Raw genomic sequence first — 26,311 nt, forward strand, 5'->3', positions numbered from 1 at the left:
GTTTTACTTGTGTGAGTGTGTGTGTGTGTCTGTGCTTGTCTTCCCATATCATCTAATGTCTGCCTCCTGTCTTCTTCTACCTCAACAGGAGAGAGACCCTTCAAGTGTAAGCTCTGCAACTTCGCCTCCACCACGCAGTCCCACCTGTCGCGCCACAAACGTGTTCACACCGGAGAGAAACCGTACCGCTGCCCCTGGTGCGACTACAGGTACCGGCTCATTGACCCACACTTGGCTGTTGGCGCCAGTGGCATCGACAATCAGGAGGTTGATAACAGGGGGCGCCAGAATGCAAAAGCGTGTGTATTTGACGGCGAGAAGAGCAGGTGGTGTTGTCGGGTATTTTAAGGGGGGAGCGTTTGGGGATAACGGTAAAAGCTTTGTGTGTTTATGGAGTTTTATGGTGTGTGTGTGTACGGTGCTTGAAAGCGGTGGAGAGCCGACAGGTCTAATCTCCGCAGCATGGCTCCATCTCATCACTCTGCCATCATCAACAAGCCCAGCCAGATCTCCACAACACGCACACACACAGCCACGTTCCCGCTCGCATCCTCACACACCGTGTCACTGTCACCGGCGGGTCCCTGTCATTAAAACACCATCACACCACATCAGTAATTACACAGGAAATTGTCGGTGAAATTGAAAAAGTTTTGGCCGGCGTTGCACATCTCTCCCTCTCCCTCGCTCTACCTGTCTGCTCCTCTCTCCCCTTCACTCGTTCCCTCTTTCTCTCGGCCCGGATCGTGGCAGGAAAGTGTGAAAGGGAATGATCTCAAACCCATCATCGGTTTTAGATGTACTCATTTGTTTTTTGTTTTTTTTCCACCTTCTGTGACAAAATCATTTCAGCGGCTCGCTACACCTGCTTTGCTGAAATGAAGCACCGGACTCAGACTTTATCTGTGTTTTCGAGGCGACTACATACAAAAGACAGATAGAAGGGGGGGAAGAAATGCTGACAAGCTATAATTGTTCCCAAATTATTGCTTTCCGTTTTAAAAAAAAGAAACCTCTGGGTCACCCTTTTTTATTATTATTTTTACAAGCTAATAATTTGTATAGTTTATATTCAACTTGGTCGATACTAACGTATCTCCAGTGTCAGAGCTCTTAAATGTCCCTTTTACATCTATTGAACCAATGTTTTGAATGGTTGGAGGGGTTTTTTTACATCCAGATTTCTCTGCTTCCTTTATATTCATTAGTTTATTTTGAGTTTTTAATGACCGATAATAAGCTCTAGTATTTTTAACAGATATTTGCTGGGACAACTATTTTTTGTTCCTTTTACAAGGAACAAAATTAGTCAGGATGATGCTGAACAGTAAGCTGTAGATTGTTGCGTAGCATTCAGTTTATGAGCTTAAAAACGAACATTTCTTGTTACATACAAAAAAAAAGATAATCTGTTATCTCATTGTCTTTTTTCAAACCCAGCCGGTTGAAGTGTCTCACTCACTTTGCAGCAATCTCTCCACCTGGACGAGAATGTGGCAGCTGTGTGCAGTCGATTTCATTCGGCCGTTAGCTTTGCAGCAGATCCTCATGTATTATAACCTATTGTGGTGTTAGCATAGCATCATTAGCTGCATCTTGAAATTGCTGCTCTTTCTTAATAAAACCTATCAAGACTTTATTGTTGTAGCAGTAGTGTATGTAAACTCCTAGAAACTGTCTTGTGTTAATAGTTATGTTTTAAATTTATTTTGGAAATAGTTTCCAAAAAAAAAAAAAGTTGAGTATTTGCTCTGTAGACCATCACTCATAATTTTTTTTTTTTTTTACGTTGAATGATGGTCAGTATTTTGTAAATTTGTTCAAGCTGAACATACTGAAAATAATTCTAAGCTAGATCATTTGTAAAAAACTTGTGCTACTTTATGAGGATCACTGATCCACACACTCCTTTGTGTGAAATTTGAGGATCGTCTCAAACCACTAGGCTGAACTCGACTCTTAGAAAGATACTTTCCCGCAGAACGAGCCAAATGTTCTTGGCCCTATTGTTCCCTGGCTGATACATAATGATCGTTACTGATAGCAGCAAATTAAACACTAAATTAGAAGCCAAATTAACATTTTGGTAGCCCCAAGGGTTCCGGGGATCCAGAGGGGGAGGAGGTAGATAGACGGTGGAAACACCCTGCTGGCTTGCGAATACGAAGACAGGAAGTGAATGCGAACGGCCGAACCTGCGCCTTGCTTTTACACCCTCACCTGGTTGTAATACGGAGCCGCTGGATGAGTTTGACGTCTGAGTGAATTTCGGGCTTGTGAAATAAAAGTAGAGAAATAGTTCAGCCTTCTGTGACTGACAGCCGCTGCTCGCTGGGAGCAAAATCCGCTCCGGGGACGTGATTCGCACAGCTATAGTATTCCATGTTAAATGTTCCGGGTGTCGTCCACGGTTCTCACTTGATACGACGCTATCCCCATCAAAGCTGCTTCTGAAACGCATGTAAATGAGCGGGGAGTAAATGATCTATCAAATGCCAATCATCCACCATTCAGACAGACACAGATAATGGAGGGGGGATAATTATAGTTGGGAAATAGTGGTGAAAATATTCTAATGATATTGCGCTGGGAGTCCGGGGCTGTCAATTAATGATGTCTGTCTCACTTTTCCGCAGCTATTTATGCAAGCTGCTAAACTGCTTTACTTCCACTGTTTAAGAAATGATTGCTATTGTTCACAATGAGAAGTTTTTTTCCCCCCTCCCCGCCTCTCGTTAAAGTCATAGTGGCATCTTAAATGGTCTAATTAATCCGTAGCCTCTGACTTCTCGCGCGCCTGGGCCTACTATTACTTATTGGATGCTTAACTGTTTTTGTTTTAATCCGGCTGATGGCGAGTTTGACGATGAAACGCGTGCCGTCAGAGGCGGTCGAGGCCCGCAACCTCGTAAACTGATGGAAACGATCAACGGAGGAGTGGGAGCCGTTAACCGTTCAGCACAATATTGCACAAATGATTCATGTTACAACCCCCTCCAAAAAAAAAAAAAAAAAAACTCCAAACGCACACAAGGAACACATTTAAATCTTTCCTAACAAAGCGCCTCTTCAATTACACCTCTCCCATTAGCATACAGTCTTGGGGAGGAGGAATGTGGAAGTGGCTCAGATGAAGCAGGGAGCCGCAAAGTGGCGGCGATGAGGTGACGTGCGCGTCGGCCATCAGTATGGCTGACTCCCGCGGCGGGCGCATAGGTTGGGGGAGGTTGTCGAAACGGCGTTGGACTAATTAATCCGGCGTATAGTAGGAGGGTTAGTGTGGGCTTTCACTAACTGTGACACCTGCTGACTCCTAAACGCACATTGTGTTGTTTTAATATGACAATTACGCCATTACCATATCTGAGAGATGGCATGGCCCCCATAGGAATCCACCCGCGCTCTCTTTAGAGCCTTTTAGCTCTGCTTCAAATTTTATCTATTTATGCCGCAGTCCTAGAATACCAGATCAGCTCGCTTTTCAGCATTAAATGCTTTCTTTTTAGCAGCTTCGTTTGTGTTAATTTGAGTGCATGTGACAGTTTAAAATTCATTTTTTTGTGTTTTTTTGTTGTTTTTTTTCCTCCATCAGGCTGAAGGGGATTCAACAGATGGCTGCACGTTGCCTGTGAAGCAGCTTTGCTTTGTTAGTCACAGCAGATAAAACAGTAATCACAGAGAAAATATAGTTATTTGTTCGGATAAACTAATATTATTTAATATTGAGGTCTATAAAGTAAATGAATCACACTGTGTATAAGTCCTTCACAAAAGTGCTTTTTTTTTTCAATTTGTCACCTTATAATGACAAACTTCTATCAGTCATTATTACAGTTAATTCTGATTATTATATAGATATGAAGTAGGAGGAAGAAAATAACATGGTTTTTACATTTTTATATGTATTTAGCCGCCTGTGGGCCAACTTTTGCTGAAAATACATCTGAAAACATTTTGGGGTATTCATCCATCCGTCCATCTGTCCGTCCTTCTGTCCATCTGTCCGTCCGTATGAGTCCAAAATATCAAAATATACAGACATTAACAGGTTTTCTTCCAGGTTTCCCTTTCATTTTGCCCAATCCATGTTCCCATCAACTCATGATGTTCATAATTCCCAGAGCATGATACTGTTGTTACCATGCAGGTGCTTGACCACGTCGCTTTCTTCCACGTTTGCCCCATGACTCGTGGTAAACTCCTATCAGGTCATCTTACAGCTTTCTTCCAATAACGGCTTTCTTCTTTTTGCCACTCACCCCTAAATGCCAGATTTGTTGAGTAAAACCAGTAAAGGAGGCCAAAATGCACTTGCACTGCATACAGACATTTGTTGAACTGTTTATTTGTTTTTAACTCTGCAGAATCATTGACCTAGTAAACATTGTGCAACACTACCTGCATACAGGTAGGGAAGGTCTGGGTACTCGATGTCAGGGTGATTGCTCTTCTGGGAACCTGAGGAACATATTTTTAACTCTAATTTTTAAAATCATCATAAATACATATATGGGTGTGTGTTGGTAATTTTCAAGACTCATAAAGGTATTATTTTGGTTGAGGCAACAATAGAACATCTATTCTCTACTTGTGCACCACCCAGTGAGAGCTGGCTCCGTTTTTTTATTTTTTATTTTTTTTATTTGGATTGCAGTGAAGTCAGGCCGGACCACAGACCTGTGATGGAGAGAGGCGTCTCTGCAAAAGTGAAAACAAATTCCCTCATTGGCTGGCGTGAGCTATGGCACAGTGGGGCTTTATTGTCCCGGCCAAGGTGATAAGGGAGAATAATTGCGTATTATACTGTCCGAGAATGTCAGGTCCAAACTGAGCACGAGTGCCCCATCCATCAACGCACGGCGGTGTGTGAAGGAGTATTCCACCCCGCACATGCGTACTTGTATGATGTATTGCGGGTGAGCACATGTCTGCGTGCGAGTTCATTCATTCATGTCTATATATGAAGACCACTGCTGTCATTTGAGTCTTTATTCTTATTTTTTTTTAGCTCACACTTTTTATTTTGCTGGTATTCAGTCTAAATATGTACGCGCCAGTCTGACTGTACCTTTAACATGAGCCTGTTTGTTTATGTGTGTATGGGGGCAGGTTTAGATACAGTCTGGGAGCAGATCAGGCAGCATCATTAATCAGCAGCGGGTTGCGTCTGACTCTCCGAGCTGACATTGTTACATCCTATCCCCCTGCAGTAGCTCACTTCTTGGCCTGGACTGTTTGACCAGCACAAACACACACTTACACACACGCTCACAACACATACACCACAACAACATCATCCTTTACCTTTCTTACAGCTGCTGAAGATGCGTAACTGCATAAAGGATGTCCTCAGACACCTCTGTTTAATGCATTCAGTGGGCCTGGATCCTCCAGCGGTCCTAACAGACTGCTCCCAGCTTGCTCGGATGAAAGAAAAAAAGTGTGATAAAAGGAACACAAGATAGCTTTATTGTGTCAAAATTGGATAAATTTAATGCTCGGAGACCTCGTCCAATCTGTGTCTGGGGTTCTTGTCTCGTATGCGTCCACATAACAATAAAATGTTGGACTCGATAGCAAATATTTCACTTGTATTCTCCCTCTTGAAACATCCTTTGAGCTCTCGCTGTTTTTTTTTTTTTTCTTTACTCTGGAAGATAAGAGTTTCATTGTTTGTTTTTCTCGGTTTGCCTCCCCAGATCCAACTGTGCCGAAAACATCCGGAAGCACATTCTCCATACGGGGAAACACGAGGGAGTGAAGATGTACAACTGCCCCAAGTGTACCTTCGCCACCAACTCCCCCATGGAGTTCCGTAACCACCTGAAGGACAATCACCTCGACATCGAGAACCCAGACCTCGCCTACCTTCATGCAGGTAAGATTGCACAAATACCCACCTGGTCACAGATTCTTCTAAGTTCTGGAAACAGATTGAACAATACACGATAGAAGATGGCATGTGATCTTTACTAACTGTCCAATGAAGCCTTTGCCTTTAGCTCAGACTTAACAGAGCATACCTGAATTATTCAGATTTCTATCAATGCAACAGATTCTTTAATTTCTTCTAAAAGTCAGATGAGTGTCACTCTTTCTCTAAGTTCCTCACTACTTCGATGACTTTGTCTTGGTTACTGAGCAACTCGTCTGGATTGGCCAAAGGCTAAAGGGACATTTCACCAATTTTACAGCTGATCTGTTCTGTAGTCAGAGGAGCGACTGCTCCGCCTGTGAGCACATTTCTTTACTATCTCCAAGGGGACCTTTGTATTCTTAGATATCAACCAAGGTTGTGTCACACTGATGCTATCGGGGTTTTGGGGTTTTCAAAAATTTTCTAAAAAAAAAAAAAAAAAAATCAAAGCATACACTGCATAACCGTACAAATCTGGAAATATCTAAAGAAATATGACGGTGTTACTGATAATCATCAAGTTATTTTCTCATTTTGCCAACTTTGTTGTGGAAGCAGACTGCAGTGATAAAATATCTACATATAACTCATTTGGGGGATCATTTATAGTGGTGGGTTGCCTCTCAAATGTAACCTCTTCAATGACACTGAAGATTTTTGCTTCAAGGTTTTTTGAAGTGTGTGGCATACCACAGGGATCATTCCTACACCCCCTTATGCTTTTTAAATACATGTCTTCTATGAATCAGATTGTTTCAGAGCATCCATCCATTCATCTTCAGTTCATTATAATTACTCAGGAATCTAGAACTACGGTTCAGTTTGCAGACTTTTCTGAAGAACGTGACTCCAGAATATTTGCAGATGTTTTCATAGAGCTGGTGTAAAATATTTAAGATAAAATACAGTTTGCGAAGCTGAAATATCCAGTTACAGTGTCACTTGGCACACTGTTGGCGGCAGATGAGCCCTTACCAAAAATGCATAGGATACATTTTAAGTTGAAGGTCACAGTTTGTTATAATATAATAATAGTAACTTCTTTTTTCTCCATTTTAATGCTACTCCCACTCTTCCTTCATAATGGTGCTATACAAATATTTGACTGACTTTGTTGTTTTTTCTTCTTTTTATGTCTTCTACCCCACATCTCATGTTAGTTGGGAACATTTATTCTACTTCCAAAGCCTTATTTCTTTTGTTCTTTTGAGGTTTTCAACCTTGATCTTGCATTACTCCTCTGAAGTGTGCTAGTCGACATTCTTAGAGTGCATTTTTGTCAGTGGACCAAGTCTTGTCATTAAGCTCTGACGGAGGTGCGCCCAGCCACAAAGAAGCGGAGCTCAGAGATTGCTGGTGTGGCCATCCCTGCCAATCACTCAGGCCGCAGAGACAGATGAAATCTCGTCCTTCCTCGATTGGGTTCCTTTGTGTTCCAGTGTTCCTCTTTGTCCTTGAGGACCTCCAAATCCAATCGCCAGAGTGGCTGTCCTTCAGAGGTGCAGTGAGGACAGCCTTTATCCTGTTATCCCTCTGACCTTACACAAAGGCATTGGAACCAGAGGGGGGCATCGTGGAAAAGAGGCCAGGCAGGGAAAACTACTGCTTTCTGTTGATACGTATATTCCTTGAATTGATAAGGGTTGCGTCCTTGTTCGGACCCTGAAGTTTGTTGTTCTAGATTAGTGACCCGTTCTTTTGCTTCATATATTTTTGTCACATTTAGAGATCTTTCTTAACCTTCTTTACTTCCACCTCCTAACCTTCCCGTTCAACCTTTTTACCTTAGTACTTCCATATTCTCTGTATCCTTTCACCTTTAACCAAAGCACACGTTTAGGTTTAGATTTTATTTCTCACCGTTGTTTTGTCCAGCTTCCTATGTTTTTGTTTGTCTTGACCTTTGGTTAAAGCAGATTCTGAATCTATTGTACTTTATGCCTCCCAAGTTTAACCTGTGAACTATAAAAAAAGAACAAGATATACAGACGGAAACCTCTTCTTTGGCTTCCTTGATGAAGATGTGCGAGGCTAAAATTACATTTACCTTTTGTTTTAGTATGGTAATCTAATGTTGAAAATTATAACCTTTATTGTGGTAAATCCATCAATCTGTCCATTGTCTATATCCGCTGGAGTTGGTGTCTGACTCCATTGGTCACTGGTCAAGAGGTTGGGCATAGTCTGGACAGATTGCCACTCAAACACAGGGCAACACAGAGACGGACAGGACAAACGATCTTTGACACATACATGTACGTCAGAACAATTTGGAGCAACCAATTAACCTAACATGGTTTGGGACTTCGGAAGGAATCTGGCGTACCCAACATCCATGCATGCACAAGAAGAACATGCAAACTCCATGCAGAAAGACCCCAGGCCGGCATTAACATGTTAAAAGAAAAACTGTTTTCACAGAATTCCTGGTCAGACGATTATTTGTACCTCCTACTGTAAATACTTTCTATAACCCACTTGCTGAAAGCAAAGGACTTAAGGAAAGTGCTGATTGGGAGCTCCCAAGTGCATCTCATCAACACATTATTTGCATTGGGTTGATGTGTGCTGATACACATGATACTGGATATCCAATCTATCTATTGGATAGATTTACCAGAACTTGAAGAGAGCAGGTTGGAACAGGACCATACCTAGCCCATGGGGTTTGTTTGGTGTAAAGTATTTGCGACAATTTTTAAGCGTGATGTGATTCATGCGTGTTGCCCCTCAGTTTTCTCTTCTACTGCTTCAACAAGGTTGGATCATAGAGAGAGGCTGATCTTTGAGAATCCATCCTTCCACAATCTCAATAGATCCTTCAGAGCATTTAATCCTCGCTTAAGCATCCCGCACACCCAGGCGTACTTCGCTCTACTGAGACTCCTACGTACCAATGTAGACTCAAAGCAGATTTCTGTGCAACGGTCAGTTTCTACAGCCGTGTATACGTACGCAGCGTCTGAACTAATGAGGTTGGAGTGTCTAGGCAGGGAGTATTGGAACATTAAAGCTCCAGTAGAGTTTAGCAAGGCCAGGAGAGACTGCTAACCACGTTATCAAAAATCCCTAGACTGCATTCTCCCCTATAGTTGTGTAAAAAGAAGATTGGGACATTTTATTTTCGTACCTCTGCTCAGTATCTGGCAAGATGAACCCAGGTTTGTCTATGCTAATGTAGAGACCCGTGGATATTATATCTATATCTTAGGGGAACATAGAATCATGGAAACTATTATAATTTTGTTAGTATAAGTAAATAGTATAAATAAATTGCTAATTATTTTAAAGGACTTGTACCAACAATTGTCACTGTTGATTTGAATTATTACTTATAATGATTGTTCTCTACTTTTTTTCTCTCCAGTCCAGTACTGCATTGGGTTACATACGTTATCACAGATTTTTTTTTTTTTTTTTTTACTGTTACGTGTGAAGGTCAGATCTCATCTGCAAAACACACCATCCAAAGGAAGCACATCCTCCTCCTTCAGTCAAATTAAGCAGCGTATTTTCAAGATGTCATCTTGCCTCTAATAGATATTCAGCTCACAGCTCAGGAAGCAAAGAATGACAGCAGCTGAAATAACCTAAAATGCAGCAGCCGGCCCTTTTCAACCCAAAGAAGTAAACTTTTTCTCTGAGAAATAATTGCCTTTAATATTTTATCCTCCAGGAGTATCAGCATGTAAATAAGGACAAATTCCGTCGTTAAAACCCAAACGCAAAAAGAAGAAACAGGTGATCTGAAAGATTGAATATCCACTTGCGAAGCGCTCCTCTTTGAAAAGGAGCAGAAAGGGGAGGTGGAGGTGGCAGCGGGAAGAGGAGTTTTCATCTAAGTAGACAGAACGAGTCCAAAAGAAAGAGACAGGGGGAAAAAAGATTAAGAAGGTAGATGTTGAATTAACCTGCTTGTGATTGCTCTCTGTCAGAGTGGCACCGGGGCCAGCAGCGAGAGGCAAATCGGCTGTGATGGCCCTTCCTGCTGTTCCCCCTTTGAAAGACACAGATCAAACGCAGCCCCAGTCACGGGCCCTTGTAGCCCCTCGCGCCGGATTGATTGACACCCGAACGTCTCGGCTCGCGCTTCGCCTTTCCATATCGCTCCTTCTCGTCTCCCCTCTCTCTCTCTTTCCTTCTTTATTCAGCGTCGCACTTCGAATTAAAGCCTCTCTCAAGGATGAAAGCAGAGGTCCTTTGCAAACGAAGGAAGAGAGGGGAATTAGATCCAGCAACTGATGGAGGGGAATGGTGATTAGGGCATCAGAGGGAAGGAAGAGGGAGAAACAAAAGGAGGTTAGATACGTGAGGGGAAAATGTTGCTGACAAGAGTCATTTTGATAGAGCGGTAATGACGATTGTCTTTCATGTGAGGAGAGATGCCGCGCCAGAATCACGAGGCGACGGCAGCAACTCGGCAGAGCTACTGCTACACCTACAGTGTCTTTAAAAATAATTTACACCCCTTTTATTTACATAGTTTATCAGGTTGAAACTTCAAATAATACAGATTTTGTATTGGGCTTTGAGGCTTTAGACCAGGGGTCAGCAACTATTTTCCATTGAATGAGTCACTTTAAGTTTGCTACTGACAAAACCCGCCTGGAGCCGCAAAACACGATTTGCTAAATATGTACCTTGTAAAATGTTTTATTATGGAAGCCATAATAAAACATTAAATTAAACTAACAGCAAAATTAAACTAACATTTATTTCTATTTTCAAATTTTACATCAAAATGAATCCTCTATTACTATAGAAAAAAGCAACTTTGTGGAATGAGATGAGCCTTTTCTACAAATACAGAAGAAGAAATATGGTAGCTAGTTACTTTTAAAAGCCTGTTGTAGATATTAAAAGCATATTTTGCATAATAACTTATGAGTGAAACTTCTAAAACGTGCATTTTCTCCTGCTCCATAGTCAAAAGGTTGTGGTTTTGTAAGCATCATAGTGGAGGAGCCAAAGAGCCGCATGGGTGCAGACCCCAACACATAGCAGTGTAGAATTATGATGCATGATATTAAAAAGCTTTGTAAGTGTGGTGTGCAAATTCAATCCCACTTACTCTAATACTCCTAAATGACATCCACTGCTTTGACAAGGCTCACATTTTAGAAAACGGAGTTTAATTTAACTTGGTGTTAATGCAGCTGTTCTACTCAGGCTTCAGAGGTTGTTGGCAAACATTGATGACATGGTGTCTGCGCAGCCTTAAAAGGCCTTAAGGCCTTAAAATGTCTTAAACTCATTAGAAAATCTATATTTGCCTTAAATATGTCAAACACAGGTCTTAAATTTTATCATAGCAGGACTATTTGTGTAGTTTTTTCTAAGTCACCCACAAACACAATCAAGGCAGTTGCGACTAACTATAACTAGCTTCTAATATACCATAGCTAGTTAGCTTCTTTACTTTGGTCACATGTAAAGTGTACATTTATCTCCTGCATCATAGTTGCTGGACAACATTCATCGTCGCCACTGGCTCACTTCTGACAACCCTGTACGTCGCTGCATTTATTTTGTCCTAAGAAGCTTGAAAGTTCTACTATTTAAAATGTGCCATTTTCTATTGTACATTTCTGTCATGATGCAGGTCTTGTTAACTTCATAACAGTCTTAAAACAGCCTTAAAAATCTTACATTTGTGTTGGTGAAAGCCAACAAAAACCCTAAGTGAATCTGGAGGAGTTGTAGAGATCCAAAGCTCATGTGACTGAATGTGTTGATTCGCAAATTTTCTTTGTAGAGGAAAACCATAGTACGTCCCACTTCCTGTTTATCACAAGCCATGAACAACAAACAAAATAAACATGTGGAAGAAGGTGCTGCTGTCAAACTGCGACATCTTTCCTTCTGCAAGCTAATAAAAATGCTGGGAAGACGGATGGAGATAAACAAAGTGAAATCCTGGAGGAAAACCTGTTGGACTTGAGACTGGGATAATAACTCAACACTTAAAGTTAGATGGAATGGATCAAAGTATATTAAGATGCTACAGTAGTTTGGCCAAGATGTGCTTAGCTGGTAGAAAGTTTCAAAAACTATTTGCTTTAAGCTTTAATTGTAGTGAACGTGGTTATAAAAGGTATTTGCTGAGAGAAGCCAAATTTAAAGGTTTGCCACATTTCCAGATTTTTCCTGCTGTTTCTCACATCAGTCTGTCCTGTGAAACACAGTGAAGTTTTCAGTTGTACCATTGAGAAAAAAACTAAGAAAATGGTTTGAATCCCTTAGCAAGACACTGACTAACCTCGCTAAACTCCGCCTCAACATGGACTGTTTGCGGTTGTCGCGGTGCAGCTGTGCCGCTCGTTCCTTCTCCCTCCCCCCAGAGAGGTCAGCCGGTTTGTTTGTGATAAATCGGTCTGACGCGCCGCTCGCAACCCGCACCGAAACGCAGGCGAAACGCCGCCGTCACCTTTGTCAGAAACATCTCCGCTGCCCCCTTTTTTTTTTTTTTTTTTTTTCTTTTTTAAAAACTTTTCCACCTTTTCAGCTAAGGTTATAACCGCCCACCTCCGGGGCTCAGAGATCAAATGCTTTGTAATTAGCTGAGAGCGTCTGAGGACGCGATGCTCGGCGCCTGACAAAAAAAAAAAAAAAAAAAAGGTGAAACAAATAAATAAGTAAACTTCTTGGAGGCATTGTTGCTGCTTTATGCAGATTATGTTTTCCATAATAACCCATGATGGATTGCCACGGCAGAGGGCCAGAGGAGGCGCTGGCCTTGTAAGTGATGATCTTAATACACAGTTATAACCACGGGCTAATTCATTTGTTTGCTCAATTTTTTTTATTTTTTTTATATTCCTTATTAAGCAAATCTGTAAACAAATATGGGTTTCGATGGCTTTTACTTAAGTAATGCATCTCTGTGGGCGCGCAGCTACCCGTCCTCGCTTTCACCTTCTGTTCATCATGTAATGAAACATTACTCTCATGAGTTTTACTTGCATATTGTGTTGCAGCGGCGCGTTGGATTGTTGGAGGACAGGTGTGTGTGTCATGCAAATATGCCCCCGGTATCCCCGAGCATACGACACCGTGTTGACGTGAAAGAAGCCGCAGACACCGGCGATAAAATCAACATCTGTTTCTAATAACAACGTGTTATACGTGACAAGTTTCTGTACTGGCAGGGACAAAAACACACACACAGGTTTTGGGGGAAAAAAAAAAACAGTGATAGGACTTCAAGTCGTCAGCTTCGGTGATAAACCCGTGTCTCCGTGTCACCTTCCTTATGTTTGCGTCAGCTTGATGGACGTTAATGAAAAACGGTGTTCTGTTTGGAATTATGTAAAATCTGAGGAGCGGGGTTGGGAAATTGTGCTGACGCCACGGCAACAGCGGCAGAAACTTGGTGATACTGAGGTGAAGTTAACACTGGGATTCAAACCTTTTCTCATCCTGTAAAGTTTAGAAATGTTTGTGTTTGGAGAGTTTTGAGCTCTGGGTGAAGACGGAGGAAAAGCAAAGAGTCTCAAAATTCCATATCGTGTTGTTGTGATGTTTCCATCCATCCATCTGTCTGTTTATCCTTGTTTCATCCGTCCATCCTTTTGTCATCTATCTATCCTTTTACCAGTCCATCCTTTTTTCATCCATGCTGCCATCTTTTTTGGAGCCATCCATCCACCCATTCATTCGTTTTGCATCCATCCTTTTGTCATCATTCTATCATTTTCCATCCATTGTTTTTTTTTACCAATCTTTCCTTTTTCATCCATCCATTCATCTTTATCCATCCATACTTTTTCCCCATTCTTTCTAGTGCATTCATCCATCCATCTGCAGAAATATGTGCCATAAATTCACGTAATCTTTTTGCATTCACACAAATTACTAAGAATAAAAAAGAATACAAAGCACACATTTTATATATATATATATATATATATATATATATATATATATATATATATATATATATGCACACACACATTTTTTTTCTTTTTTTTTCTTTTTTTTGCCATCTGTTTGCTTCACTTCAAGTTATCACAATCTGAAAATGACTCACTTTGACTGTTTTGAACCAACTATAAAATATTTCTCCCGCCATCAGTTAGTGACCTCAGCGTCCACAGACACAGAAGCTTTAATCGCTCTGCAGGGAGAATGAAGCTGTAAAAGAAAAACCTTTCAGCTTCTTCTGATCCACTCACTTTGACCCGCTCATCCCAACCTTTTTAAAAAAACAAAAAGCCCCTCTTTTTGATTGTTAATCAATATTCAATACCTGCTTCTCCCACATCCACCACCCCTCCTGTGTTGTCTTGTTTGAGTTATGAGAGCAGAGAAGCAGCTGCTCTGTCTCTGGTCCCCAAGGAGACAAACGCCAAAGGATGTGTGAGTCCTTTTGGGGTTAGCTAAGCATTTTATGGAGGGGGAAAAAGAAAAAAGAAAAAAAAAAACAGTGCATCAGTTGCACGCCTCTCAAAAAACCAATCCGGGCCCGGTCTGGGACGAGCAAGCAGCAATTCCTGCGTAATGACCTGCTCCAATGAGCGTGAAAGCTCTCCCAACTGGCTGCATTCATCACACATCAGCCACAACAAACGCTCTTTTGTTTCATCCGTTTTCCCTCCCTACCTTGTTTTCTCCTTCTTCTTCTTCTTCTTCTTCTTCCTCCTCCTGTCGGCGTCAATCTGACAGCCTCTGCTCGGCTGCTTAGCCGCCATCAGGAGTCCTGACTGACATGTGGCGTTCAGTCAGACAGTTCAGGTGTTGCGGAACCGACGTCTACATTACGTATTTCTTAAATATATATATATATATATATTTGTCACCTTTTGGCTATCACGAGCAAAATTAGTTCTGCGGGATAAATGATGACCGGAGGAGCGGTTGTCACTGTCGGACTGGGTCAAACCCGGCGCCTCTGGACACGTTCTGTCACATTCGGAACATCCGAGGCAGATTGATGACACATGATATATGCTCCCCGGTGTTGCTGGTGACACACTTAGGTTAGCTTTGTGCTTATGTTGCAGTGTTCTGAAGCGTTGCAGATGGCTTATGTAGGACACAGCCGAACGGGACGAGAAATGAAAACTGTAGGAATCTGTTTTTAACAGGCGCTACATTCCCGATTATGACATTTGGAGGGTAGGAAACTGGGCGAGGTAACTTAACGCGATAGCCGCGGCTCTACTGTTTTTGCTAAGGAAAATGAAAAACAGAATAAAGCTTTAATACGATATTTCCTTATTCCCTGAACTGGGAGCAGTAGTTAATGAGAAACTTTTTATACTTTCCTTTCCTTGAAAGCTGTGGTACCAGTTTTGTTTTGATGCACTACGCCGGCTCCCTCATGAATTGGATAATCACTTATATAAACTACTGGTTTTTAGAGTCCCCAGGGACCTACCAGTGCTTATCTGAGTTCCTTTTTCCTGTTTATTTATTTATTTATTTTTTTTTTTGGAAGAAATGAAAATGGCAGAGCGTCTTGTTCTGTGGAGGTCGGCGTAGCTGCCGGCTGCTTTGAAGTCTCATCCACGTTTCAATCCTTCTCCCTCTCTTCTACCCATCCAGTTGCAGCAAACAGCTAACGTGCAAGTTGGTATTGATTTGAAAAAATTTAGTTGATAAAGTTAAGAGACTTTAAAAAAAAAAAAAAAAAGTGGGGGGAAGCAGAAAATATAAAACTGTTATTGAGCGATTAGTGCAGCCCACTCTGCCCCGTCCTGACCTTTTACTGAGCCAACAGTACTCCGTAGTACCAACATGTTGTCCCTGATCGCCACTCTCATTGGCTGAAGTGCACTTCTGAGAACTCCACCGTGACCTTTGCCCCCCCTCCCCGCCGTGCCAGGGACCCTTGCGGTCCCCCTTCCTCTCTACCCTTCCATGTGTCGCCTGTTTGGTGGCTCTCCAAATGTGTCAGCGTCCCTAATTAGCTACAGGCTCAACTTTCCCCAACTAAACAACCAATTACCGACACTTTAGTCCTGCCCAGTCCCATGTTTCCTGATACAGTGGCCTATTAGGGCCCCTTATTTCTTCCCCAGCATAATTGAATCCCCTGGCTTCTCATCAGCGGGCTAATTTAAGCCAATGTGCAGAGTTGGTAATCAGACGGGTTGCCCATTAGGCTATCAGACCCCAATTAAGTGCCCTCTTATTTCCACCATAACAAGCCACTATCACTGCCGCTGTTTTCGTATAGCCTCTTGTAGTGCTTAGGTTTGTTTGGGGAGAATCTGCGGTTTGTTTGGAGAAGGAAAAGAAAATGTGGAATAAAGGAGTTTTAATGTCAAGTTCTCGCCGATGCAAGAAGCGTTTTACCAGATGCACTTACAAAGGAAAAAAAATAAAGTTGTGTAGAAAAAGTAAGCCAGAGAGAACGAGGTCTCATCTTTAGAAAGTCCTGAGAGTCTTTAAGACTTTTCACAAAGTTTTATGTCGGTCATAGATTTAAATTTGTCTTGGGTAATAATTTAACTGCATGATGTAGCTAATCAGTAGTTGTGTAGGTTGATAGATATGCTCCAAGAAATCATTTGGTGACTATTGTTGACCTATTTCCAGCTTGACTGGGCTCTACCTCTCAATGACACAGAAATCATCTTGCTATTGGAAAATTGTAGGTTGATGTGTTCCTGGGCAAGGCACTTCACCTCCAAAGCTGCCTACAATCTCCGTATCGGTGTATAAATGAGTGCAAATGGCCCAATGTCGACCCCAAAAGCAAAAAAAAAAAAAAAAATGCAGCGATTTTTTTTATTTTATTTTATTTTTTGAAAGAACAGTGAACGCACCTTTGTGAGCGGGGGCACTGGCAAGGCCTTGTAAAACTGGAGAGACGTCATTTTAATCTGAAAAAATTAATCTTTTTTTGTTAAATTTTCAATCATTATTATAACCTGTATGTTAGAGTAATAACGTGCTCATCTTTCTGATTGGCTGCCAGATCTATGTAGCTGCTTTGCTCCTCAAGCTAGCTTAGCATTGCCAACTAAAATCAAAAGGTATGAGGAACCATTTATGCTAAATGAATGAAATAATTACTGAATGAAGAATAAAAGTGAGCAAAAACATTCTAAAAGTTTATCTTTCTTTACACATTTTATAACATCTGTACCCAGAAGCTAATGCTGTTTGAAGGGTTCTGGCATGGAAAAGTTTGAGAACCTCTGAACTATAACACCTTTCTGTGTGGATGTTGTGGTCAAGTGGACAGTGTTAACCTTTTATTAGTCTCCTTGAAATTAAGTCGGAAGAAGTTGAAGTAGAAAGCTTTTAGAAAAGTGCTGTTTACTTAAATATGATTGATCCAGGTGGTGAGAGAGAGCATAACTTCCAGCACATAATAAGAAGGCTCAACCAAGTTAGTTTTTTTTGTTTATGTTTGATTTGGACATGTTGGGTGCTTCAGAGATGAGGTAAGAATCTACTTTATCTAGGAAATAACTCAGAATCTGCTCTGTTAGTGAAGCTAGTCATGCTAACATGAGGTGCTAAAACTATCCTGAACTTTGTCCTTTCATGCCCTTAAAAATAAATCGTTATTGGCTCAAATTGTCAGGGATAGTTTTATAAACACTTTGGAGTTTGAAAAATTTGCAGTAATTTCAGATCATTAAATTTTCGGTTTCCATGTTTGTGTAACAAAATAAGGCACTCCATAAAAGTCCTAAAGCTCCTCAGTGGCTTGACTAATACTAACTGGGAATGAACTACCACACCTTAAAGTTAAAGAAAGAAAAAAAAAAACACTGTCATGAAATCATAAAAGTTTGTAGATGAACGCCTTCACCACGGGCACGCCTTTCTGTCCTCTCACAAGTGTGAGAAAAATCTGTAACTTCTTTTTTCTCTGTTTCTTCTTCTTCTTTGCTCTCCCGGTTGCCTGTCCTGTCTTGGTGACTGGTGCAGCCGAGAGGAGCCCGAGTGTGAAAGAGGCCCACAGAGGCCTGATGAGGACTGTCTCACCAATGTCTGGGACATCTCAGTACCCCCAGTGTGTGTGTGTGTGTGTGTGTGTGTGTGCGTTTAAGGTAGCAAGAGTTCTGCTGCGAGCGCGTCTCCGTTTCTTTGTGAGTTTAGTGTTGGTGTCGACTCCCCATAGCCTAATTAAAAAGGCGAGAAAAGCCACTCACAGGGAGATTAAACCTAAAAGGGTAAATTAGTGCTCAAAACGGGTGTGGCATACGCACACATATGCACAGGCCATGAAATCTCTTCTGACACCTGTAAGAGAGGGAAGCAGAATAACAGAATGAGGAGGATGGTAATAAAGAAATGCCTTTTCGGTGATTCAGTTCAACTGGGTCTTATGAATTTGTTCAAATGAGCTGCGCTTTGTGACAAAAACAGAAGTAATGAGATTTTCTGGGGTTTTGATTGTGTGTTTTTTTTTTTTTCTTGACTGAACAGCAAATCCAAACTATTTACTCTTTATTCTATGAGCAGCGTCCAACCTGTGTAGTTCTGTGTAATGAAAGCTGTGTGCTTATGATACTGAACTGAATTTGATCTTCGGCTTTTAAAGGCTAAACTGTGAATGTTTTTGTAAAAACATAATCACAAGACATTTTATGTTAAAATTGAACACTAAAATCAGAAATTTAACACAGAGACAACTAAAAAAAACATGAAAACAGCCAAGCTGAAAATATATATTCAATTATTCAGTTTGTTTTTCCTTTCTAGCGGAAATGTCCCGACCTCGCTCGTATTAACCCCTCTTGTTTTTAATCAGCGGTCTAAGACAGAAGGGCTGCTGCGCAGCATGGCACTGGAGCTCTGAGCTTGAGGCGATATTATTTACTCAAGGCCCTTTTAGCCTGTTTACACTTGACAGTACGTTTTATTTGACTCAGATCTGCTTAAATCTAATATAAGCTTCGTCTCTATATCCTGTGTTTTCGCACCTTTCTATTGTTTTTTTTTTAAACATTTATTAGAATTTTTCTTTTGTTTTATCAAAGGAGGTTATAACTCACGCTTTAATGCTATTTTTTTCCATTCATATTTTATAGATTACTTTTCCAGTTTATGCAATTTCGATGTTTGAAGGGGAAAATGCAAAATTGAAATAAAAAACTTTCACCTTTCTTGAGGTGCTTTTTACATTTATTTCAAACTGTTCATGTTAATAAAGAGGTTTTAAGAATCCCAAAAGGGTCTAAAAGTGCCACAGTTTCAAAAATAAAACTGATTCATCTGCATTTAAGTAAAATCAATAACAATTACTGAGATAAAATTTATTAAATATTAACATAAACAGATATGTGCTCCTACATATAAATAAATGCTTCACATTTACTCATCAAAGCCAGAGGGTGGAGTTAAAGTTTCTCCCGTGATACTAGACAACTAAAGTGATGACTTATACTTTTAGGTATGTACTTTATCTGCACACTCACTTTACAGTTGGTGTTTTATTGCTGTGTGTACAGCTTATGAATTGTAGATGACAATATCTGCTGTACTTGACACACACTTTGGTGTTTTTCATGGTTAAAAATGAGCTTAAATTCAGCATAAGGTTTTAAAAATTGAAACCTTACTTCCCAAAAGATCTTTCCTAGGAGCTTCGACCGTAAGAGCAGGACTTCATGGGGCTTTACCATCTGTGAACTTGCAGAGAAGAAACCCGTAAATTCAAACTAAAATCCTAAAGAGCTGCCTTCTTTTCTTTCCCAATGTAGCGCTCGCCAGAATGTCTTTGCTGCAGGTAGAGTAAAAGTGTGTACAGAGCCTTCAAAAAGCTCACTCTAATAAACTGAGAAAAATGAAGCCTTTACGTAAAGTACAAAAACAAGATTTCAAAAGCAATTGTTTTGCCATGACCGGAGTCACAATTGGTGGCTCCCACAGCAATTCAAGCATTTTATCGCATGCTTCACTTTTTAAACTTTTAAAGAGCAATGCATGAATCCTAATACGCTGAATACTTATGACACAGAATCCTCTTTCTCATAGCCACTCCTTGGAATGGGAACGACAAGAAAACATGGAAGTAAATTAAGGCAAATGTGAGCCGATCGTAAGAAATCAGGAAACTGCTGTAATAAAAAGGAAAAAAACAAGTACCAAATTACTTAAATTTGCCAGTATCCACATGCAGGTTAAAACATTTCCAAAACTCACGTTTAGAGAACTGAATCAATGAATTTATTCTACAGTTTGTTTAGTTTGGTTTTATTTAAACATTTTTGCCAGGGGAAGAGTTTATCGGGTTTTATTTACAGCCCACGCTGAACTTTATCCCATCCATATATTTCTACAGTCTTATCTCTAAATCAGCACTACACTAAAATGAACTTAAAATCACGTTAAACTTGTTAATATAAGAGGTTTGGGCAGAATTTCCTGTCAGTAACAAAAAAATGTGAGATCCAGAACAACTTTATTTTGTAGTTTCCTGCTAATTCTTCTTCTCTCGCTGCTATTCAGTTATCCTGTAGCTATGATCTGGTGTTGTATCAGAAAGTCAAATGCAATATCTTTTCTAGATCTCTGCAGCAGCACATCATCCTACTTTAACTAGAAGATAAGAGGGAAGGTGTTTATTTTGCTCTTTAAACTCTGGTGACTTTCAATACCCAGAAATGTTAGCAGGAGTGCATTGTTGTTGTTGTTGTTTTTTTTTTCTTTACAGTCAAGCTCCACACACACACACACACACACACACACCCAGACACATGGATGTAACATCATCAGTCACCCCGTTTCATATAAACATCCCACATTTCAGCAGTGTGCAATAACCACCTCAGGCTACGCTGGTATCTCTTTACTACTATCTGCTCATTTTTGACCCCCTCCATCTTCCACCCCCTTTCTGCCTCGTGTCTTGTGCTTTTCTTTCATGCTGTGATGTTTTTTTTTTTTTTGTTTTTTTTTTACCATTTCAACTTGTCCGGGTTTTGCGTGCGCAAGCGGAGAGTGAGTGATGTGACCGTGGGGCCGGCAGCTCAGCTCTGCCGAGCGATCCGTCTCTCTGTCTGTTTGCCCGTCTTGCCTGTTTTGTTGTCTCCCCCCGTGTTGTCTCTGCTCCGTTTGACTGCTATCAGACAAGTGTGCTGTTTGGGAGAGCAAGCGTACGCCGTGTCATCTGTCAGCGTCTTCCTCCAAAAATCAGCCGTCGAGGAGTAAATCTCGACTTGGCACGCGCACGGACACGCACCATTTCATCCCACAACTTCGTCTCCGATCTTATATTCCTCGTCTCCCCTCGCCCCCCGGGGACTTGGGCGCGTATGATTGCATGTATGCGAGAGTCAGAGCGTGTGCGTTTGCGTGCAGGCATGCACGCAAACACTCCCGCGTTCCCGCCCGGTACGAGGAAAATAGATCTCCGTTCTGTCACGGCTGGGGCCTGCGGGCATAAGAGGCCTTAACGGATGTCTCTCTCAGCGAAACGCACACTTCCTTTCCCCCTCACCTCACCCCACACTCCCCCCAGTCCGTGCGCGGACGACGACGTGCGTGACTGGGTCCCAGACCCTTCTCTCCCTCCCGGAGCTTGTGGGGAGGAATACAGATTCAGGCTCCTCTTGAGATAGTGATCGGCCCTGCTGTGGCTTCAGAAATGCTATCTTTACCGGTGTGGCTGAATTGATAATACGCCCTCCCCCCAAACCTTTGCTCAAACCCCCCCACACGTTTTATTACAAAGGCCTAGTTTGTAAAAAGGTAATCATTTACTGTTGCTACTATCTCCCCTGAGCCATACATCTTCTGTCTTCACAGGACAAAGTTCTCCTGCTGCTACTGCTGCTGTTTTTTCCCTGTGTGTGTGTGTGTGTGTGTGTGTGTGTGTGTGTGTGTGTGTGTGTGTGTGTGTGTGTGTGGGTGTGTGTGGGTGTGTGCGCGTGCGTGCGAGTGATTTTGCAGGCTGCCTCTGAGTTTTCCCAACACACAACTTTCCACCTGATCAAATTATTTTTTGTTCAATCTCCAGACTTTAGTTTTTTTTTTTTTTTTTTTTTGTTTTTGCGTCAATCTGCGTGGGCACCGTTTGTGTCTGTCTGTAAAGGACAGGAAGGCTGAAAATGACAGCGAATGAAGGCCTAATCCCTTTGGGCGCATTGAGGAATCCACCAAGGAAAGTACCAAAATCTCATAATTTCAATTATCATATTTATCATATTTATTCATTTTCCCCCAGCCAGACTTAATGCCGTCGCTCAGCCTCCCCCCCACCACCCCCGCCCCGATTCCTCGCCGCCGCCGCCTCTGTACGTTAATCTATTTTTTTTTTCTCCCCTCCACTTCTCTTTCCACTGGCGAGATGTGAGCCTGCCAGTCACGCTGACTGACAGCACTCAAGTGGCCTACGGAAAAGCAGCTCATCTTTTTTTTTTTTTTCTTTTGCTTTTCCTCTTATTTTTTTATATATATTTTCTCTCCGTCCGATGTAGCGTCGGTGATGCCGGGGCCTTATCAGGAAACCCAATTTGTGCGGGCGCGAGGGGGATGCCACTCACTCTGACTGACAGCTCTCAGATTTCCAGGCGGTGGAGGGATTTCCTTTAAGTTGTTGGGTTCCACACTGTCATGGATTATTTTATCATACATGGAGGTGCTTTCACTCTGAACACACAAAGACTTACCAGACAGACTAGCCCATGTTCCTACTCCTTTTTTTTTTTTTTTAATGATGCTTTGTGTCTGTCTGACCTTGGCAGTCATTTTGACAGACAGATGGCAGTCCACATCAGCCTTGTGGTCATTATTTAATTGTTTTTTCCAGAGAGGAGAAAAACTGGAGTTAAAAAAAAAACGGCCTCATTTGATTAGAGCAGAAGCAGGTATTTTTCTCTGATGTGTTTTTATGCTGCCTTGCAAAAGCATGTTTGACTTTAAGAACATTACATCTGGGAATACAGGCAAATGTATGTACTTATGTTCTCGTCTGATCTGCGTGCGTTAACATTTTCTTCCCCATCTGTGTGTGTATGCGTGTGTGTGTGTGTGTGAGCTTTTTTGACTTTACGAGAGTATCAGAAGCAATCACAAACTTAGCTTATTTTATTAGGATGGTATGTGACACACCAACACGAAGTAACGCATAATTTTGAAGTGACCGGACAATTATACATGATGCTCACAAATCTGAACGGTGCAGCATGTGCTTGGTTTGTATTTGTATCGTCTACGCATCCTTGAAAAGTTTTAAAACGTCTCAAAGTCATATATTTAAAATGAAGGACCTAAAATATCTTAAATACATCAAGCACTGGTCTTAAATGTTGTCATGGCAGGACTACTTAATCTTGTAATATCTATGTTTGTTTTCTTGTCTGACTTTTCTGTCAGGCAAACATTTGAGTCACCCGCATTGATTCGAGGCAGTTGTGGCTACTGCCAACTAGCTGCTAATGTTCCCTAATATGCCTAACCCTATGTAGGTTTTTTGCATGTATCAAAAATAAACCTACCGCCAGTTGGCTGGACGACAATCATCTCGCTTCTGTTTCCAGCCTATAATCCATCATCTGAAAATGGAAAGAGTGTGTTACACCTCTAAACCGAACCTAGACTGAATTGAGCTAAACACAGGACGGACCAGGGAGAAAACCTGTTATAACATTTCAGCAGGAAAACAAACTTAAACATGCAGCCAGTGCTGATGTGGAAAAGATGGTTTACATCAAAAGATTCAAATCTGAATTTACACATTGATCCCATTGAATCCCATAAGAAGCATTTCAAGTTTACCGGGAGGAAATGTGAAAAAGTTAGAGATGTGTATCCTTTCACAAGATTCTGAATCTTACTCTTTTCCCCTCATTTTAAATAAAAACACACTTTGAGTCTGTCACTGTTTTTCTTTTTTGTGATGCCCACGTGTGTGTGTGTGTGTGTGTGTGTGTGTGTGTGTGTGTGTGTGTGTGTGTGTGTGTGAGTGTGTGTGTGTGTGTGTGTGTGTGTGTTGGCTGCAGTGATGCTCACGCCCGTGTTTGTCAAAAGTGACCTCCGAATCCAGAGGCTTATCGTGGCGGTGTTCCACATTATTGATGGTGAGCGGAGATATCGACAGGCCGAGCGTCGGCAGCTTCCAGCGGCGCCAGCAAGCGGGATGGGACTTTGATATGACATATTGTGCGTCTCAGCACAAGCCATAAATAATTCTGACACGTTTTTGTATGCATGGGAAAGTCCTTGATTCAGCCTCCCATAAAAATAAACTTCTATTATGGAAGGTATTTGTCAAGTGGGTGCGTGATGGATGGCCCGGCGTTTACCCCGTGGCAGGACGATGGGTTATGGATGCCCGCCGCCCCTTGCCGGGGGAGGAGTCGCACCCGGCAACGCTGACACCAGAGTAATTACTGCCCTCCTCGCCACGGCAACGGAAGAGGTGGGGGGTGGGGGGTGTGCTTTATACACACACCTGCACCTCACTTCAACCCTCCTTCCACACCGCCCTGTCACACCATCAGCATAAAGGGTGATGAAAGCTGGACATGGACGGATGAACGGACAAACACGGGGATACATAATGAGATTTGTATGTTGATTCGCTGAGTGATTGATTTAAAGAGGGACAGCCTCTGTTATCCGCCCATGAAGACGATAACTTGTCGTGTATTAATCAATAACCTGAAATATATTGCTGAATAAGTTTGGATGTGTGATTGCTGATGTCTTCAAAGGGACATATTTTAGCTGTTTTCCTTGTGCCCGTGCATCCTCGAGTTGGCACTCTCATGAATGTGTACGGGCCTTCTGATTGCCAACAAGCACACACGCGTGTGTTGTCATTCTCTGGGCCCAGAGGACACATTTAGCCGAAGCCATGCTGCCATCTGAGCAGGAGGAGGAGCGTGGGCGTCGGGGGTGAGGGGACGGGTGCTCTCCGAACCGCCATTACACCTTGTCTACCTGCGTGGGCGTGCAGGTGGGGCAGGCAGTCGGGATAAGGGAAAGGGGGGGCTGGGGTGGCAGCCTGTCAGTGGGAGTGACACCTGTTCGCCAGTACCCACCGTTTTTATTCGTACAGCTGTTTTACTTCCTTTCCCTCAACCTTTTCCCTCCCTTCTTGCCTCTGCCGAACTCGCGCTCTTCCCCTCCGGCAGACGGAGCCAGGAAGAGGCCTGTCACAGCAGGCCAGGGAGCGCTGAGTGGGACCGGTCCAGATGTTGTTGCGGGCGAGGAAGGAGGAGGGCTTCTGACGGGATACAAACTCAAACTCAGAGAGTTACAGTAACATCCACACGCTGCCTCTGTGCCACTGAGCCTGCTGTTAAAGGAGACGGTTTTTACAAGGCGGCGGTGTGTAAGTCAGCTGCCATATGCCATGCTCCAACACACAGAGTCTCCAAAATTACACATGAACATGGACCTAGAGTGTAGCACTTAGGTTTTTTTTTCTTTCTTCTCACTACATTGAAAATATCACATTCAAACTGTATTTAAAGTAGTTAGTATTTTATTTCTAAAACTTTCCATTTCAGAAACCAGCCAAGGGATTGAAACAATAACATGGATGTCTTTTAAACCGTTATCCAGATTACAGTTGGAATAAATACAATATTTAGCCATTCAAGAATTTGTATTTTAGAGCCTGAAAACCACAAAACATAACAATCAGCATTTTTCTATTTTACAAAGCAGTAAGTATGTTTAAGAATACTTTTTGAGTCCTCTACAGCAGGTGAATACTTCTATATATGGATGACAACGCAGCAGCACAACTTTTTTTTTTTTTAAAGGTGTGATTGCTTACTAACAAGACAGAAAAGCAAGCAGTTTTGCAACAAAGACCATCTATGCAAAAATCATTGACAACTTCAGTGGACATAAGTAGATGAAAAGGATGGACTTATCTTCATCCAAGACAAACCTTTTCTTTGCTATAAACAGGATTTCTCCTACAACATTTAGAATTTTGGATTTACTGCAAGGAATTACTGAAAGCTGAGGGAGAAGGAAACGACACAGTTCATGTAGTTGGATCGAGCAGGGAGTCGACAGCCAGACCAAAGCTTTTGTTTGTGAACAAGAATCTGCCCTTCTGCACATTTAGCTGCAATAATTAGCTTCAGCTTCAACTTTGTTTCTTCTGTGTCTGAGCCAGGAAATGAGAGAGTTTGTACACGGCTGCTGTCTGATGGTGCAGCAGTGAATTAGTAACTTCCTCCACCTTCACCAAAAGCGCTTGAAGCCATGTTTTAGGGCTACAAAACATGCTGCTGTAGGTTTTCGAACAGCTGTGTTACTGTGGTGTTTGTGAACTCCCAAAACTAAAATCTGGACTGACGATGTGGAGAAAAACGAGACTTTCATAACCACGTCACAGACATCCGTCATCCTGTCAGAGTCATAATAGGGGTGAGAACTTATTAACCAGTCCAGACCTAACGGATCGGCACCGATCCAGCCAAATTTGCTGTACCATAATTCCGCGACACTTTGAGTTATCTG

General features: G+C 41.9%; 1 protein-coding gene across 1 annotated transcript in view; it reads left to right on the forward strand.

The window, feature by feature from the left end:
- The window catches only part of znf407 (zinc finger protein 407), a 200,275-nt gene that overhangs the window by 132,919 nt on the left and 41,045 nt on the right, over window positions 1-26,311 (forward strand). Inside the window, exons 8-9 of the mRNA XM_015041575.1 lie at window positions 89-209; window positions 5,700-5,878. Coding sequence (XP_014897061.1) covers window positions 89-209; window positions 5,700-5,878 — 300 coding nt within the window. The remainder of the gene's footprint in view (window positions 1-88; window positions 210-5,699; window positions 5,879-26,311) is intronic.

The sequence above is a fragment of the Poecilia latipinna genome, unplaced genomic scaffold (assembly GCF_001443285.1).
Source record: "Poecilia latipinna isolate Pla-1442-1.1 unplaced genomic scaffold, P_latipinna-1.0 Scaffold558, whole genome shotgun sequence".
NCBI classification, from domain to species: domain Eukaryota; kingdom Metazoa; phylum Chordata; class Actinopteri; order Cyprinodontiformes; family Poeciliidae; genus Poecilia; species Poecilia latipinna.